This window comes from Stigmatopora argus, chromosome 7, assembly GCF_051989625.1.
Source record: "Stigmatopora argus isolate UIUO_Sarg chromosome 7, RoL_Sarg_1.0, whole genome shotgun sequence".
NCBI lineage: Eukaryota > Metazoa > Chordata > Actinopteri > Syngnathiformes > Syngnathidae > Stigmatopora > Stigmatopora argus.
This window is the reverse complement of record NC_135393.1, coordinates 6,997,250-7,015,091: the sequence shown is the minus strand read 5'-3', so window position 1 is coordinate 7,015,091 and position 17,842 is coordinate 6,997,250. Positions and strand designations below refer to the sequence as shown.

Below are 17,842 nucleotides of genomic sequence, written 5' to 3'. Positions count from 1 at the left end.
AAATGATTCATCAATTTTAGGAATAGTTCCTCTTAAACCTTATTATTTCACACATTTTTAAAATACGAGACAAATGTGTCCTGAAAATTACTTCTTGTGGTGCTATTTTCTTGATGTATTACCAACATTTTACACAAGATGGCAACATTTGCACAAAAAGTATCATTGTGCCATGCCATACGTCATGTTGAAAAAGTATTTTTTTAAATTAAATTGCCATTTCTTTACTTTTACTCCCAAACAGATGGTACTACATTGCTATTTTTGTGCTCTGCAATTTACAATTTAGTACAATATATCTGATCAATTTTGTACTTGTTGGAATCTTGTTTTACAAGATAGTTAAACGAGATCATTCTGTCATTTAGGTTAGTTTAGGGATACATTATTATTATAAGTCTACATTCCAAGGTTTTCGGTATTTATATTTAAGATTTGGCTTTGTTTTCCTTGTAACATCTGTTCTCGACATTACAAGTCACTTTACAGAAAAATCGCTCGATTGGATCGAAAGCACAGTGACTTTCTAATCATTACTCGATTTTTGACTAGTTTGGCCTAACATCAAAAATGTTTTTATTTTTTTTAATATTTAGGTCTAAGGAGTTGAGTCAGTTGTCAACAAGCTCAGCAGGAATGACACACTGATCAATTCGGCACAACTGGAATCACACTTTGGGTTATACACCATTTTGGTGCGGAAAGAAATTGGTTTTGGTATACTTAAAATCGCGTTTTCTGGACCACGGTAAGATGGTTTGTTGATGTTTTTCAAGCCTGTTCTTATATCACGAGTGACGAGGTAACTAACCTTCGACCACCATAAACTAACGTACACGTTGATTTAAGCCGTAGTAAGTAGAGCCACTTAAGATTTCTTTTTTTCATTGTCCAACGTCAAATTTGAGTTAGGAGTTTAAGAGGGTATTTTTTTTAAAAGTTGTGATAATCCATGTTTGTAATATAAGAGTTGGCTGGTAACTGTCAAGAGTTCGAGTAAACATTGAAAGCAAGATTGCATGCCACACAATTACTGTATTATGCCCTTTCTTTTGATTATAGCTTCGACTAATTTAGTTTGGGTTGGGTTGGGTGTGCTTATACTCGGATTATTTATTAATATGTTCATAATTTTCATTTCATAGCAGCCGCCTGGGCATCATGAATATGTGAAACTTGACTCTACAGTGGGCAGATGTAAATCCCTTGCTGGATTGAATGGCACTGAGAATACAAGGTAAGCACTTTGCCAGTAAATGTGAACTCATTATTGATCAACCAGTTTCCTGAGCTACAAATGACCTCATAGTAGGGCAAAGTCCCGATAGAGAGAAAAAAAAGGACAGAGAGGAAGATAAATATAGGAGAAGAGTAGGATTCAATCTAAAAAGTCAAACCTTTTTGTTTCAAGTCAAACATATACCATAGGATAGAGGTAAAATCAGGCCAAAAAAATCCGGCCCAACCCGAACCGGCTCGCAGGTATTAGGGTGGCTCTGCCTGCAATTGCAATTACATTACAGCACCTTTGCTGTTTTATCCAAAATTATTTATTTTATATCAAGTATTCCTTAGTTTAGTATCCACACATCGTTTTACTATAGTAACTTCTATAGAGAGAAGCCAGGCCCAACCCGACCCGAAGTAATGATTGACATTTTAGGCCCAATCCGACCCAAATATCGGGTCGGGGTTTGGGTTAAAGTTCTCACCTCTACAATGGGACATTGCTCATTACGCCATGACACGTTCCTATTTCTCTAACATAAATTATAAGTCAGAAAAGTTTAAGGAAAATTAGCACTTCAGACACCAAGCTGCAGGGCAATTACAGTTGCGTAATTTTCAAATACTACCTTGGAACACCTCTTCTGGACCCACGACCCGACTCCCGTTAAGCGGGAGAAGTCGAATGGATGGTCAGTGGTTCTGTCGAAACCATCAGTTAAAATATGTGTGTGAAAAATGTGTATATTCCTCTGAATAGAAAAAAGGGGTTTTACAGGTTTCTGTGCAAATAACCCGCTCTGCAAGGTTGCGGTCTAGAAACTCTTCCTGTCCTCACAGCTAGGTTTCTACATTACATACAAAGTATTTTATCATTTTCTGCATAGAAATCCAGGACAGTGGTCGATAATGGGACGCTCATTTATATCACATCAGATGTAAAGCAAGCCATGTGATGGTTATTGATTGTGTTTTGTCTATGGGTAGATACTTAACACAGTCTTAATTAATGGCCATTGTCGATGCCCTACAATTTGTTCGTGACTCAAGAATTATGTTTGGCAAACTTTACAAAGATTTCCTAGAGAATATTTTTTATGACCATTTTAAAGCTATTTGGTAAAAACATCGATATCAGTGTGCAAAATTTCATTTTCCTGAGTCTCTGCGGGTGTTAACATTTTCAAATCATCACTTCTACATCATTCATAGAAAATTACCATTCCCTATTGCTAAGTTAAGTTTATACTCGCTACTCGTGCTCCTTAGGGGAAAATCTAGTGCCTTGCGGGGATCATGTTGCTGAGTCCTGTTGTTGTTGTCCCAACATCTTTGGCACACAGGACAGTTGGATTGCTCATTAAAATTCTATACATGAATTAGCTTTGCCCCAACTGCATCAAATGTACAGACGCTCCCCTACTTACGAACGAGTTAGGTTCCGAGCGATTGTTCATAAGTTGAATTTGTTCGTAAGTTGCTCAGTGCTATATTTTGTATTATAATTTATGTTTAAGGCCTATATATGTATATTGAAGGTTTATATAAGTGCATTTGTATGTTTAAGGCTTGTATAAGTAACACACTGGTTTGTACTGAAAAAAAACATTTAATAAAATGGAGAGAATACATACAGTACTGTATACATACATTAGAGAGAGAGAGATTTACTAGAAACTGGCCGAAAGAAGCTATCTAATGACGATTGCAGTTTTCTTTTTTTCATCATAAATGATGCGGTAGCACTGTATGGCATCATTCAATTGATTTGCAAACTTTGTGCAACGTTCAATATTGGGGTCCTGCTGCTCGATCTTTATGTTTATAAATGGTACTGACGGTCGAACGATTCAAGTTGTATTCACGTGCAACGCTCACCACTTTCTAACGTGCATCAAACTTCGTTATTATTGCCACTCATTTCAAATGAAATGGCTTGCTTCTTCCTTGCACCTCCCTCAATAGAAGCCTTTCGCTGTTCACCAACCATATTCAATAATGGATGCACGAGATATTTAATGATACAAATGAAAAAGGTTCTTTACGCACTGGAGATACGTTCACGCACTTCCGCATTGCAACGAACTGGGCAGAGGAAGGTAGATGCTGGGTGAGCTGAGCACTCACAGCGCCAGACGTCGGTATTAGCGGCGGAAAGAAGCACTACTTGGAAAAAGGCGCGCAATACAAAATCGAACTTACGAACATTTTTCGACATAAACGCAATTTGCAGACATGTTCGTATGTACCGTTGTTCGTAACTCCAATGTTCGTAAGTAGAGGAGCATCTGTATTCCTTAAATTGAACAGGAAATCAGTTTTTCGCAATATTGTAGCTCACCCGTCTATGGGAACTGCATTGCCTTTTCATTATGATTTATCTATACTGAACATGATAAGTACACTATTGGAAAAGTTATCACAGTAATGACTGGCTTGTGGTGTCCAAGTGTTCCTAGCAATGTTCCTTCCTTGTTGAAGCTTTTCAGCTCCCTCGCTCTCCCGCACACTTTATTTCCCCCTAAGGTAGTACATATGAAATCTATAAATAAGTATTTTGGCTATTATTGCAAAACAAATATTTCACCTGAGTTGAGTGGGTGGTTAACTAGCCATAAAGTAGGTAGGTACTCGGATAATGAGTATGCTACCTTTCTATATAACAAGACAAATTGTATTAATTTCAAACCCAAATCAGGTCACTGACCGATTTGGGTGACTGTTTTTTAATGTATTTGACAGTAGAAAAAAATTACTTTGTTGGCATTTGATTGGATTGGATAACTTTATTCATCCCGTATTCGGGAAATTTCATTGTGACAGTAGCAAGAAAAGGCATAGTTATAAGTTAGACAGTACAGTCGCAAAGGCCGCACAACAACAAAGCAATGGGACCAATGACACAATTTATTCATTCATTTTCCATACAGCTCATCCTCACAAGGGTTGCAGGGGGTGCTGGTGCCTATCGCAACCAGCTATGGACACCCTGAATTGGTGGAAAGCCAATTGCAGAGCACAAGGAGACGGATAACTACACACCCACACACTCATACGTAATGGCATATTTGGAGTGTAAAACCAGACTGCCATGTATGTGTTTGAATGTGGTAGGAAACCACAGCACCTGGAGAAAACCCACGCAAGCCCAGGGAGAACATTCAAATCTCGGACACAATTGCACCAACTATTTTTGTCTGAATGTGCATTGTGTAAATTTTGCTGCAACTAGGTTGTTTAGGATTAAAGAAAAGTATTTGACGCTACACGCCCATTTATGTTCCTTTAGTATAGATGAGACAGAACCAAATTTGGGCGTGTAAACTTCTACACTGTTAAAAATAGACTTAACAGTCATCACTTCAGGAAAAAAGCAAGCACAAAGAAATAGAAGACCTGGAAGAGTGGGGGTGGTTAATGTTTTGAGCAGCAGGTGAAGTGAGGTGCAATGTCACAGTTTGATGTCCCAAGGCAGTGCAGCTGGTGGCTCATTCACATGATTGAGTGAACTGGGTCTCCACTATCTGTCGATGAAAGCGAGGTAAAAATACAATAAGTGTATACTAGGTCAAGATTCATCGTCAGCTTATCAAAGTTGGAGAGCGTGTGGTAGTTTGTAATGGTTGAATTACCCAAGCATTGAATGAGGCAGTACTTGGTGTCCTGTGTGTTTGAAAGGCAAACAGCTGTGTCTCTGCTTCTTAAAATGCAGTAAAACAGGTAGTGGCAGTTTTGTTTCACTTGAATTTGTTTTCCTTTTTGTTTGTTGGATGAAGGGAGAAGTTTGGCTCAGGCAAAGTTTGGCCTTCAGTGATAAAGATCGGTTCATTTAGTATTTGAGAATATTGTGCATATAATTGTATTTTGTTACTGCATTCTCAGTATTTTCTTTGAACACAGGACTCAATTCCTTCATTTGAGGAGAACACAAAATTTATCCTCCAGACATGAGTACTTTTTGTCATGAATGCAATTAAATATGCACATATTAAAATCAATGCCTTGGGACTTTTACATGTGTTTATAGGTTTGTTATTAGCCATTATTGCAAAAGAGATCTATATATACTAGGCCTGGGCGATATAACAAAAATTGTTATCACGATTAAAAAAAAATCACAATAACTATGACATCTTTTTTTCTTTCAAATTTGAAACTTCAAACTTATTCAATTATGAAAGTAACTGTGTTACCCTACCTGAAAATAGTGAATACAAAATAAGATGATTTTAAAGTATTTTTTTTCTTCTATTATGCAATAAAAATAAGAGAAATCCCTCCTTACACTATGGAAAGTAATGAATAAGAAAACCTGCAGAAATTTTGACAGGCGTCTTTATTTTTATAAATTGCCTTCAAAACAAAAGCTGCTGTGCAATATTAAACAAATAAAATCATCAATTGAAGATATCACCATTGGCAAGCAGACTACTTTCAGCCTCGCAAAAAGAAACAATGCAAATTTACCTCACGTGGCCATTTAAAAAAATGTAAAAACGTTGGATGAACTTAACCCCTTTTAACCCAACTTAACAAGTTTTAGATTTTTGGAACATTTTCATAACATTTGCATAAAATGGGAAAACTCCTTGTTATCAAGTAAGAAAAAATGGTATTTTATACATAGTGTAGCATTAGGTTGAACCTGAAGAGGTTATTTTTTGCACTCAGTTGTTGTTACTTCTGTTACCAGTGGTTTGCACGCAACTGTTAATACTTCCATGCATGTTGTCTTCTGCTTGTAGTTTTACAGAATTACTATATATTTCCACCTTCTGGAGTTAGTGTGTCTTTCTGTCTGTATATTTTGGAGGCAATGTCTTGTCGCAAAGTAATTAGTAGGCATATAATCAGTGAATACTTATTAATCCTCTGTTTGCAACCAGAAGGATAGTGCAGTTGTTCATTACAAAATTAAACTCACTCCTTTAACAATTTTGAGCTTAGTCACTCACCATGGGCTACTGCTTAGTTTTTAAAACAATGACAAAACACTCCCCATTTCAGTTTTCCATGAGTTAATCACTCATTTAATAACAATGTAGCTCTTTGTCAGTCTGTCTTAACTAAGAAATTCTTTGCCCAATTATGATGCCCTGACTACAATGATGCTTTGTTAAAGTTGATTGGACATGGTCATGTGTAGCCAGTTGTTTAATGAAAGGGGGGACTATTGCACGTACTACTTCTAACAAGCTAAATAATTGTTGAAAGAGGCTATTTCACAATATTATGGTTTCTTTTCTCATGTAAAGCAACAGTGAAGGTTTTACCATTCGATTTTTTTTATCTCCATCAAAGAGAAGGCTTCCTTGCAGTAAATGGCAATATATAGAGAAGAGCTTTCACGTGAATTCTGCTTTGATACAACATACAGTCATATCTTGAGATACGAGCTTAATGCGTTCCGGGACCAAGCTCATATGTCGATTTATTCGTATCTCAAATCAACGTTTCCCATAGAAATGAACTAAATACAAATTAATTAGTAGTTCCCATCATCTGAAAAAATACCAAAAAACAGGATATTACAATGGAAAAACATTTTTATTGGTTGTAATTCACCATCTACTAATAGAATAACAAATAACTAGTGGTTATGATGTTTAATGCTAAAATGAGACATTATTCAGTACAATGCGGATAGATAGAGAGAGGTGGTTTTTTTCAATAACATTTGTTTGGAGATTCCTCGTTCTTGTGCTTTTAAAACACTAAATATGGCGATTTATCTGTATAAACACGGAAGAAAACATTTTTAGAGTTGCTATTTTCAACACCTAAGCTATCATCTGGGGCAATCCTTTATACCTGTATTGTGTTGCCACTATCCACAACATAACACATTTGTTTAAGCATACCAACTAACATATGTTAGAATGATTACCATTTATTCAATGTTGACTCAAAAAGCAAAAACTGAGTTTGTGTTGTAAGTAGTCAGTGAGTGTTATATTCAGTCTGTTGATGTTATGACATCGCATAAAGGATGCAATTCAACATTCAGTTTTTTGGTCGAATAGCCTGCAGCTCAAAGTAAAGTCCAAGAAAGTATGACTATTTGTTTAAAGAAATACAGCAGTGTTTTTCCCCCGCAAACTCAACTTCCTACTCGTTTGATTACTTATGGTTGACATTTAAATGGCATGTCAAATTGAGAAGGAAGACATTATAAAAGCATTTTATTTGCAGCTGAAGCCATACACGCACTGAATACACACCTTTCATGTTTTGTCTCACTGTCTGAAGACCAATCAAATTAAACCTTTGCTGTTTTTGGATCAATCCGTAATACCAAAATGATTTAATTTTGTTAAATACCACAATGATGAGTGAGGACAGGTGGTTTTAAAGATGAATGGATTGACTTATATGATTTGCACTCTGTTGGCAACCAGATATGCGCAAATCTTCATACACCATATAATTCCTTAACTGTATTTTGTAGTTAGATTTATTTGAAAATATCATGTCCAACCAATTTTTATTAATTAAGGAAATATACTGACACTCAATCACTAATACTGCTCATTAAAACTATAGAGTGGATTTGTAAAGAGGAAATCAACACAAATTGGACCTTTTGCATAATTTTCATTGGGATTTGCGCTCGTACTAAAAATGTTCTATGCAAACTATCATTAATTGTGATTGTGTTGGTAAAATATATTATTTGGCTTTTAGATTATCGTAACATAGATAAACCTATTTATACTTGTGGCACAATACTTGTTCACAAAATAATTTCGCCATCGTAGAAAAAGGCTTTTGTTTGTGATAATAACCATTGCATAACATTAATTAGATGCTACTAAAAGGTTTTAGCACTTCATCTGTGTAACTGCCTGTTACGATCGCGCCGAGATGTCGTGGTGCGATCGGAGGGATTTGGACCCAGTAGCGGGGAAGCAGGAGGGGACAAGGTGAACTGTGCTCATGATAATAAGCCTTACAAAATAACAATGACTTGTACATCCAAAACGAAACAAAACCGGAGCATTGAGAACAGTACCTTTGCTGCGATTTATGCAGTATCATGCAGTACGATCCGACAATGAATACCAATTCAGTCGTGTTTAAATACACACATCCGGAAGTAGTCATGAATCACTCGTAGCTGCTCGAACCCAACGGCAAGGCAGGAGGGACAAACGAGCTGCTGCTGACACTGCTTTAGTAAAAAAATGTTAATATAAGGTATTGTCTCCTAATCGTATAATGTTCTTTGTAAAATGTACTTTGTACACTCTTTTTTTATTTACTGTTTCAGTCAGCAGAGCAAATGCTAGTGTGCACAAACAATCCCCATTCAGCTGCTTACATTATGCATAACATATTCATAGGTTTGGACACTGTGGTGCATCCAACATTTGTCATATCGAGAGATAATGCAAATCACAATTAAAGTTAGGCCTTGGCGATATGACAAAAATTGTTATCATGATTACATTTTTTTTTTTTAAATGCACCTGAATGCCTGGCTGCATGACCAATATGACCTCATCTGTGTCAGGACATGCCACCAATTCTCCTTTTGCTAATTCCCGACCTTAAACAATCATACATCTACTGTAGCTACAATATCTGTTGATTAAATCTATTAAATATATCTGAGTGGATTTAATTCCTTGTTGTCTTTTTCTTCCTGACAGACAAATTGGGAGTCCTGCAATGACTAGCCAGCACCCTAGCCATGCAGAAAGCACTTCCTCCACAGACCAACAGCCACCTGCTTTGGCCCCAAAGCTCCATGTCCATCGATCCGGGTCAAATGACAACGTTACAATTCACTTCTCAGTTCTTGGGAAGGAGGAAGAAGAGGAAGAGCTTTACACAACATCACTCTCCTCCTCATCTACCATACAGAATGACTTAAATATTGTGACAGGTGTTGAGGCCAGTGAGGAGATGTTTGAAGCACAGCAATTGAACCTTTCCATTAATGTGATTCCTACAGCCCAATCTACCAGTCTTTCACCGCATTCAACTTCTCACACAACTTCAATGCCATCTCTCGCTGAGCAAAAAGGCACAAATTCAAGTTCATCACCTACAAAATCTTTAAGCTTTCCGTCCACCGACAAGTCTTTTATTAGTTCAATGAAATCTTTTTCATCTGATGAGTCTAAAGATGGCGTTTCCTCTATGACTGCTACCACAACAAGGCATAAGCAACTGAACTCCTCAACCTATCGCCTATCAGATTCTCGCCCTAATCTCCATCTATTTAAACACTTCAATCAGCCCCGAATGCAGAATACTACGACGTCAGCAGCTGGTAATTCAAAAACGGCCCCCTCTTCACCATTAGTCTCGCCAGATAACCGCAGTTTCTTCAAAGTTTCTGAGGTCGAAGCACGATTTGAAGACACAAAACGTCGTCTGTCCGAGGCTATCTATGAACCACTTCAACTCCTGACTAAGATCATGGATGAAAAGAGCAGTAGTAGCCTCAGTCGACCTAAGACTCTATCTCACAGTGTGTCCGAACTCTATAAACTGACTTCAGCCAATGGCCGACTTGAAAGTAACAACAATGACTGCATCAAAGAGGAAGATGCCAGTGAATTAGATGGGGAAACCACAAACAATGAACCAACAGATTTTCACATGGCCCCTTTTGACATAAAGAGCACCAACAAATCATCCTCCATACCGATATCGTGCTCCATGTCTGCTCTTGCAAAACAGGACGATGAAGATTTTTGCGATTTGTACAGCGACGACTTTGAATCTCGTACTGACACAGATGTCGATATTAGCCAGTCTCAAGTGCCATTGACTGGTAGTACTGAACCTTGCAGTCATAATGAAGCTAAAGATGCTGAGCCTCTACCAAGTGTTCCTTATTATGCCCTTTCTATCCTTACTCTTCTGGTCTATGGGTGTTTTATATTACCTTTGCCGGAGTATATTACAGGGATGTTGCTTGGAGTGGCGTTAGGATTTTTTGTAGCAATAGGATTTGTGTGGCTGGCTGGACCAGAACCTGACAGAAGCTTCAGATACTCCAAACACCATGAAAAATTGTGTAATGTTACACAGTTAGACATTAAAGGTCCCGAAATGTTTAAGGTCAGTAAGAATGTATTTGTAAATTCAATTAGAATTTTAATTCTTTTCTTCCATGAAAAGCGTATTTGTTTATTTATTGAAAGGCCATTACAGTTCTATCTAGAAACTCTAAATCTGTAAAATGTTCTTTCTTTTCAGGGCTGGATGAATGAGATAACAAACTATGACCCAGAAACCTACCATGCCACATTGACACACTCTGTGTTTGTCCGCTTGGAGGGCTCCATCATACGTCTTTCTAAACCAAATCACAATATTGCCCGACGTGCCATACATGGTGATCAGAAACCGGATGTAACTTACATCAGTCAGAAGATCTATAACCTAAAAAACAGCAAAGTATAGTAGTTCAATTACTTATTCGTGTCATTAAGACATACACATACACCCACAAAATATAGCCCAAAAGCAACAATGACTAAATCTCATTCAAACCATCCTCTAGGTCCATCTAGTGCCTCCGAGTCTGGCCAGAAAACGGATATGGAACAAAAAATATCCAATCTGCATTGAGCTCGGCAAACAGGATGATTTCATATCAAAGGTGGAAGGTGACACAAATGAGAACAGAGCAGAGGGGACAAGAGGGACTCAAGAGCCATCCCGGTCAACGTCCTCCAGCCGAGATATGACCCTCTATCTATTTGGAAGGACTGGTAGGGACAAGGAAGAATGGTTTCAGCGGTTTATTTCAGCTTCTATGATTAAGGTGGATATAAAGAAATCTGCAAGCCCAGCAAGCTCCAAAGGTGGTGAGCATCAATGGTTTTGTTTCCGTAACAACATTCTGTGTTACTACTCTCGTTTCTCAATTTAGTAAATGAGTCCTGCATTTTTAGGCTACATTTGAAGATCCTCTTAAAGACACTGAAAACTTAATTCCTTAGCCTGTTCTTGTAATCATGTCCTACAGCACTGAGCTCTGACAGTCGTAGTAGTCGCCGCAGTAGCCTGGATGACGCCCTGGCATCACAGACCAGGACAAAAGATTCCCCAGCAGCAGACAGTGCCAAAACCCAGCTGTTGGCCTACAGTGTCTACATGGCTGCCCTGTTGCCAAAACAAGATTCCCAACACTCTTCGGAGAAAAGTCCTGAACAACACTGTCCCCAGAGCAGCCCAGCAGCTGAGAAAAAGGTGTGACAATAATGTTTTAATAGCACCTATAGGACTATATAGTATGTATTAAAGTATTGTATACAGTAGATTCATAAATTGTTCACAATACTTAATGTGTGGCTATTTATCAACATACTGTTCCTGTAGCCTCAGAGCCTCAGCTCAGCGCAGGAGCAGCCTAAAGAAGAGGGGGAGGATCATGTTGCCTGGGTGAATGCGGTTATAGGCCGTCTCTTTTGGGATTTTCTGAGGGAGCCATACTGGGCTCAATTTGTCTCCAAGAAGATTCAGATGAAACTCAGCAAAATACGAGTGAGCCGACTGACAGTGTTTTCATGTATTTATGTTTTAATTTTTTATATAATTTTTTTTTAAATTTATTTTTTATACAAGTTTGACCAATTTAAACAGTGATTGAAGTCATTTGTCTTCTTTTTGATGCTCAAAAAACATGAAATAAAAAAAATGGTTTGTTTAGAATCTTCGATCCTTTGTTGGATATTAATAGTTATTAATAGGTCAAGAATCCCACATGCTTCTTATTTTCTTTTAATTACATGTTTGTTAATATTGTAGTCTGAGTGCCATTCCCGAAAAATATGAGCACACGTGCACAAGTAACTGACATGCAGAAACAAGGTTAAATGATAATCTGTGGTCATTACTTTTGTTTACCTTAATTGATCTTTTAGAGGTTATTCAGAAATCATATTTTTTGGGGGGGAGATATTCATTTCTATTTCTATTTTACAGTTGCCATACTTTATGAATGAGCTAACCTTGACAGAACTAGACATGGGTGTGGCCACACCAAAGATCCTTCAAGCATCAAAACCTTCCATCGATTATAAAGGCAAGTGAGAGAAACAAATGCAAATATTGGGTGCGCTTTTCACTATTTCACATGCTCATTTTTGTTGAACACATTTTCACATGCACAGTCATACATTGTAATATTCCAAAAGACAATTTCAATATTACTATATTAAAATTGAGCTATTATGAAGTTATAATCAAGATATGATGAATATTAAATCATAGATTATAATACCTGAGTCACCCACCCAAATAATACTTGATATGAGCTGCAATTTATTGCAGATCTATTAGCCACTTCTCTATAAGCAGACTAACAAATCAATGCATTTTCAAAATTGTACCTCATGTTCACTTCACAGGTCTGTGGTTTGACTTGGACGTTTCCTATACTGGGTCCTTCCTGATGACTCTTGAAACTAAGATGAACCTGATTCGTCTGGGTAAAGAAGGAGAAAGCCTCCGTTTAGGGGAAGATGGGTAAAGTATAAAACTCTAATATAATGCTTCTACAATTGATGTTATGAGATTTCCCCATGTGTATGATAAAATGCTATTTTTGATTTAAAATAAAAAATGCAGTTCTTCAAGCCAACCGCAGCTTTTTCTCTTGATTTTTTTCCTAAACTTTCCTTTCCTCCTTTCTTCTTTGCTGGATTCTTCTCTTATGCTGCTTTAAATTGGATGCTTTTCTCCTATTGGTAAGTGTTGACCGAGGACATTCAACATTCTATGCCCACCTTGTTTAACGCGATGGCGTTATTTCCGAGGCTTTATATTCTCCTCTAGAAATTCTCCTCTCAGAAATGTAACATACAATACAATATCTAAGGTAATGAACAATTCTACAACAGTATATTAACCAAAGATGTTGCAGTAAATATTTTTCAATCACATGCAGAAATATGCTGTGAGTTTTCACTCACCATGCATCAAAGTGATATGTGGACCCGCAATAAATACTTTACTGTCTTTTGGTGTTTTTAGATTCAGACCCCGAACTTACTGCTTGGCTGACAGTGACGAGGAGTCTTCTAGCGCAGGCTCATCAGATGAAGAAGATGCCTCTGAGCAGTCAAATGAAATCCCTGGAGCAGAAGGGTAAGAAGGTGTCTCTAAATGTTTCAAATCTGTGTAGTATAATCCATATAGATAATGATTTTCTTATATGCTACTGCACGGTGACCTAGGTCTGCCACCCTGTGTTTTATTATTATACTCTTTGGATTGGATAACTCTATTCCTCCCGTATTCGGGAAATTTCATTGTGAAAGTAGCAAGAGGGTGATTAGACAGAACAACAAAGCAAAAGCACAAAGTACAAAGCAAATCAAAGTATGGGATCATTAGGAATCACCAAATCAAATCATTAAGACAGAAAAGCAGCAAAAACACAAAACGAGCAAAAGTGGACGGAGCTACCGCCGCCGGCTGCCACTTGAACGACGCCATCTTGGTTGCGGTATTGTATAACAATTCCCTTCTTTAAGTCACACGAGCTATTCTCGGGCCAAAGCATTTCATTTCAACATGAGTCATGGCCCACTTTTCATTCCTTATGTTGTTCTCTACCAAATAGGAAATGTAATTTTTCCTGGGAATATTATCACATATCCAGATCATATCTTTATCACTTATTTGGGTCTTTTGCCGGGAAAACGCACCTTATGGAGAAGCACTACCAATTTCGTCATACGCAGTTTCTGGGTATGATAACAATTAGGCTTTTTTGTCGAGTCAATGATGACAAAGCCTATATCCGATGATGATGATTATTATTATTATTATTATCATTATTATATTGTCTTTCTGCCCAAGAACTATTGCCCGTGAGCAGTCAGATTTGACCTATTCTCTAGTCTATATGCATGAACTGATGATGAAATCATTTTTCATGATTGTAAAAAGACTGGTATGAAGGCAACACTCCATATCATCAAAGGTTGACGCTGCGTCATTCCTGTTCAGAAGATGAAGCGCAATAGTGACCGTTCGGCGGAACGTCCATTCGACGACCTGTCCGTCTGTCAAACGTCCGTCGGCGAAACGTCTTTAGGCGAATCATCCGGTCACGTGTTTGGATCTATAAAAAACTGAATATTCAGGGATTTTAATCCATTTATAAAAAATATATCTAAATATTGTATCTAAAATGGTCCGGCCCACGTGAAATCAAGTTGACGTTAAAGCGGCCCATGAACCAACCCGAGTCTGACACCCCTGAACTATACCATCAATAAACCATATTGTAACAATATATGATTGAGTAAATAATATAGTATCAGATTTTAAAATGTTATCTTGTGATTTTATTTAGATATACATTTGTTGGAGGCCACAAACCCAGCAAAATCATGCGCTTTGTGGACAAGATCGCCAAGTCCAAATATTTCCAGAAAGCCACGGAGACAGAGTTCATAAAAAAAAAGATGGAAGAAGTGTCCAACACACCTCTTCTTCTCACAGTTGAGTTGCAGAAACTCCAAGGAACTCTTGCTGTCAATATACCTCCCCCACCCACTGACAGGATTTGGTATGTTCAATTACATTTTCGTGACCCAGGAAATGAATATACAGCACTGGATTTATTTCATTTTTGCGGATTATCTGGTCTAATGTTTGTAGTCAATGTGAACAGTTTTTTTTTAATTTCAGGTATGGCTTTCGGAAGCCGCCTCACTTGGAACTGAAGGCACGGCCAAAACTTGGAGAAAGAAAAGTCACTCTGGCTCATGTTACTGACTGGATCGAGAAAAAACTGGAGCAGGAGCTTCAGGTACTAATGTTTTGTGCATTTAATTGGAGCCTTTACATCCCAAGATGCAGCATGTCTTCTGAAGTCAAAACAGTATGTTGCCATTTTGAGGCAAATTTAACATGCCTCAAAGAATTAGCCGTGACCGGACGTTTCGTTGAAAGACGTTTGGTCTCCGGACGTTTGGTCCCCGGACGTTTGGTCCCCGGACGTTTGGTCCCCGGACGTTTGGTCCCCGGACGTTTGGTCCCCGGACGTTTGGTCCCCGGACGTTTGGTTCCCGGACGTTTGGTCCCCGGACGTTTGGTCCCCGGACGTTTGGTCCCCGGACGTTTGGTCGACTGGACGTTTGGTAGAACGGATGTTTGGTAGAACGGATGTTTGGTAGAACGGATGTTTGGTAGAACGGACGTTTGGTCGCCGGGTTTACTGTTGATATTTTGATATTAGATATTAAACTCTCTCTCTCATGATTATAATTTTGAGAGCTGGTTTCAACAGTAACAACTCGGCGACCAAACGTCCGTTCTACCAAACATCCGTTCGACCAAACGTCCGTTCTGCCAAACGTCCGTTCTGCCAAACGTCCGTTCTGCCAAACGTCCGTTCTGCCAAACGTCCGGTCGACCAAACGTCCGGTCGACCAAACGTCCGGTCGACCAAACGTCCGGTCGACCAAACGTCCGGTCGACCAAACGTCCGGTCGACCAAACGTCCGGTCGACCAAACGTCCGGTCGACCAAACGTCCGTTCGACCAAACGTCCGTTCGACCAAACGTCCGTTCGACCAAACGTCCGAGTACCAGAATTAGCAGTGTTGACATAATGTGTAGATGCAATACAGTCGATGATTTTTTTAAATTTGACTTTCCTACAGCTCTACAGAGGGGACAAAGAATTATAAGTCTGAATATGATTAATTTTCTTGTTTTGGTCCTGTGTATGTGATGTTCACACTTTTCTATTTAAAAAAAATGTTTCCAAATATGAATAAATAAGAGGTAGAGCAGCTTCTTGGTCTGAATTTTGGTTACAGCCAGTCAATTTTTCTCTCTTTTTCAGAAAATCTTTGTAATGCCAAACATGGACGACCTGTGGCTTACTATCATGCACTCAGCCATGGACCCACGAACTGCTGATAGCATTTTGGCATGTTCTGCAGTGTACAAAGTGCCATCCTTTCTGGAGAAGGAAAGCACCAGCTAGCCACAAAAGATGTTCGTTTGAATACAGTGTTGGCAAAATTACAGATACTCAAAATGGAAAGTGGGATCAAAGTTGAAATATACCCACACTGCGTGAATACGTTTCTCAACCAATACAAAATGTCGACAAACAAGATAGTTACACACACAATGTCACTAAACAGAATGTATGTGCTACTCCATTCATAGCATTTGTTATGTCGTTGAAGGATTTTCATACCAGGAAGAATGTCGTGGCGATAGAATGGCTCAGTTATAGCTAGTAAAGTGCAATGTATAACTGGTCTCCTTATTGTGCTAGTACAGAAGCATTCACCAGATGTCTTATGGCCTGCTAAGAACAAGGTTCTCTTGAGGCCACTGAAAAGAGGGCAGAATGTGGGTGTCATTTATTGACCAAAATGAAGCAGGTAAAGGCACAGATTGTTATTGACCAGGTGTTGACTAACAGTGTTCATTTGTGTTGATACCGCAACCCGAATGCCATGTTTAATGCCAATAATGATCTTTATCAACTTATATATGAATATAATATGCTCAAAGACAAATCTTATTTGGGAAAATTTTGAATTAAAAGTGTACATTCCATTTAGTCGTAAACACAAGTGCAATGATATAAATGCTGCATCGACTAATGAATGATGTGGTAAAGGTACAGAAGTCTGATAAGAAGTTTACTGTTTAAAAGATTCATTGAATGTATGCGTGGATAGTTTTGGTGTTCAATGTTATGATGAAGTGGCTACCTTTTTGATTGCAATATGCAAGTGACTGCACAAAGAAGAGTTTTTTTCATGTTATTAAAACAATGCACACTAAGTCTCACTAATTATGTGGCCTAATTACATTTATATCTTTTATATTTTTCCAAACAATACAGTTTTGGAAGTTAGTTGAGGTAAATAATTTTAACATCAACTAACTGTGCTTATGAAGAGCTCTGCACACCATTTTTTTTTAATGTCATTTAAGTATTGGGTCATACTTGGATGATGCTAAGGTACTTCATAAAATTGGTCACAGCCAAGAATATAAACTTAGAGGTTACGTCTGGAAAAAAGGTGCATTGTAATTATAATTTTTAGCAAAGTCCTACCCTTGGGGATACTTTGCTGGTCGTTTTTGCGAGAAGGTACACACATTCATTGCTATTTTCTGTGTGAGTTGCAATTGCTACACTGACAGTTGTCATTGTTTACAAGAATAAATACTTTTTTCTTCAGGATTAAAATGGGGTACAACACTATAGATCTGTTAATGTGATTGTTTACCCAGATGCCTTAGTGCTTTTTATTAAGTTTTTTTCCATAAGGTGGCATGATGCTTGTTTTTTTGTTTGTTTTTTTGTCTACTTTGGAATTAATAGAATCACAAAGTTAAGGGTATATGAAGATAACGGTGACTTGCAGCTGTGAATTATTACTGACATTTTAAAATTAATGTGCAATTTTTAAAGCCAAATTCAGTGATTGTCTATCTGCCTTATTTATTAGCAAAATAAATTTCAATCTATAAAATATTGTTATTGGCTGAAGTCTTTTTTGTGCTTTTCTACTTGCTTTCTGAGTTGAGGTGTATCAGTACTTAATAAAAGGCTAACAATTTAGCTTGTCAAGCCTTCTCCCAGAAATGGATATTGGAGGAT

At 37.9% G+C, this 17,842-nt stretch overlaps 1 protein-coding gene across 4 annotated transcripts; it reads left to right on the top strand.

Annotated features, from left to right (window-relative positions):
- Positions 1–600: 600 nt before the first annotated feature.
- LOC144077597 (testis-expressed protein 2-like) lies at positions 601–17,718 on the top strand. 4 transcript variants are annotated; one of them, XM_077605463.1, is made up of 13 exons: positions 601–748; positions 1,146–1,237; positions 8,880–10,302; positions 10,441–10,641; positions 10,748–11,054; positions 11,216–11,439; positions 11,569–11,733; positions 12,175–12,274; positions 12,600–12,717; positions 13,231–13,338; positions 14,555–14,770; positions 14,893–15,013; positions 16,055–17,718. In XM_077605463.1, exons 3-13 carry the CDS (start codon positions 8,899–8,901, stop codon positions 16,196–16,198), a joined length of 3,108 nt encoding a protein of 1,035 aa, XP_077461589.1. In that variant the 5' UTR covers positions 601–748; positions 1,146–1,237; positions 8,880–8,898; the 3' UTR covers positions 16,199–17,718. The 4 variants fall into 4 exon arrangements, with proteins under 4 accessions (XP_077461589.1, XP_077461586.1, XP_077461588.1 ...); XM_077605460.1 differs by having other exon boundaries at positions 13,225–13,338; XM_077605462.1 differs by having other exon boundaries at positions 611–748; positions 1,149–1,237; positions 13,225–13,338.
- Positions 17,719–17,842: the final 124 nt, after the last annotated feature.

Bases quoted from the DNA above. Each gene is read 5' to 3' on its own strand.
- LOC144077597 (XM_077605460.1), top strand. From the start codon at position 8,899: ATGACTAGCCAGCACCCTAGCCATGCAGAAAGCACTTCCTCCACAGAC. The intron at 10,642-10,747 runs GTATAGTAGTTC...ACCATCCTCTAG, and splicing joins ATAACCTAAAAAACAGCAAA to GTCCATCTAGTGCCTCCGAG. The intron at 15,014-16,054 runs GTACTAATGTTT...TCTCTTTTTCAG, and splicing joins AACTGGAGCAGGAGCTTCAG to AAAATCTTTGTAATGCCAAA.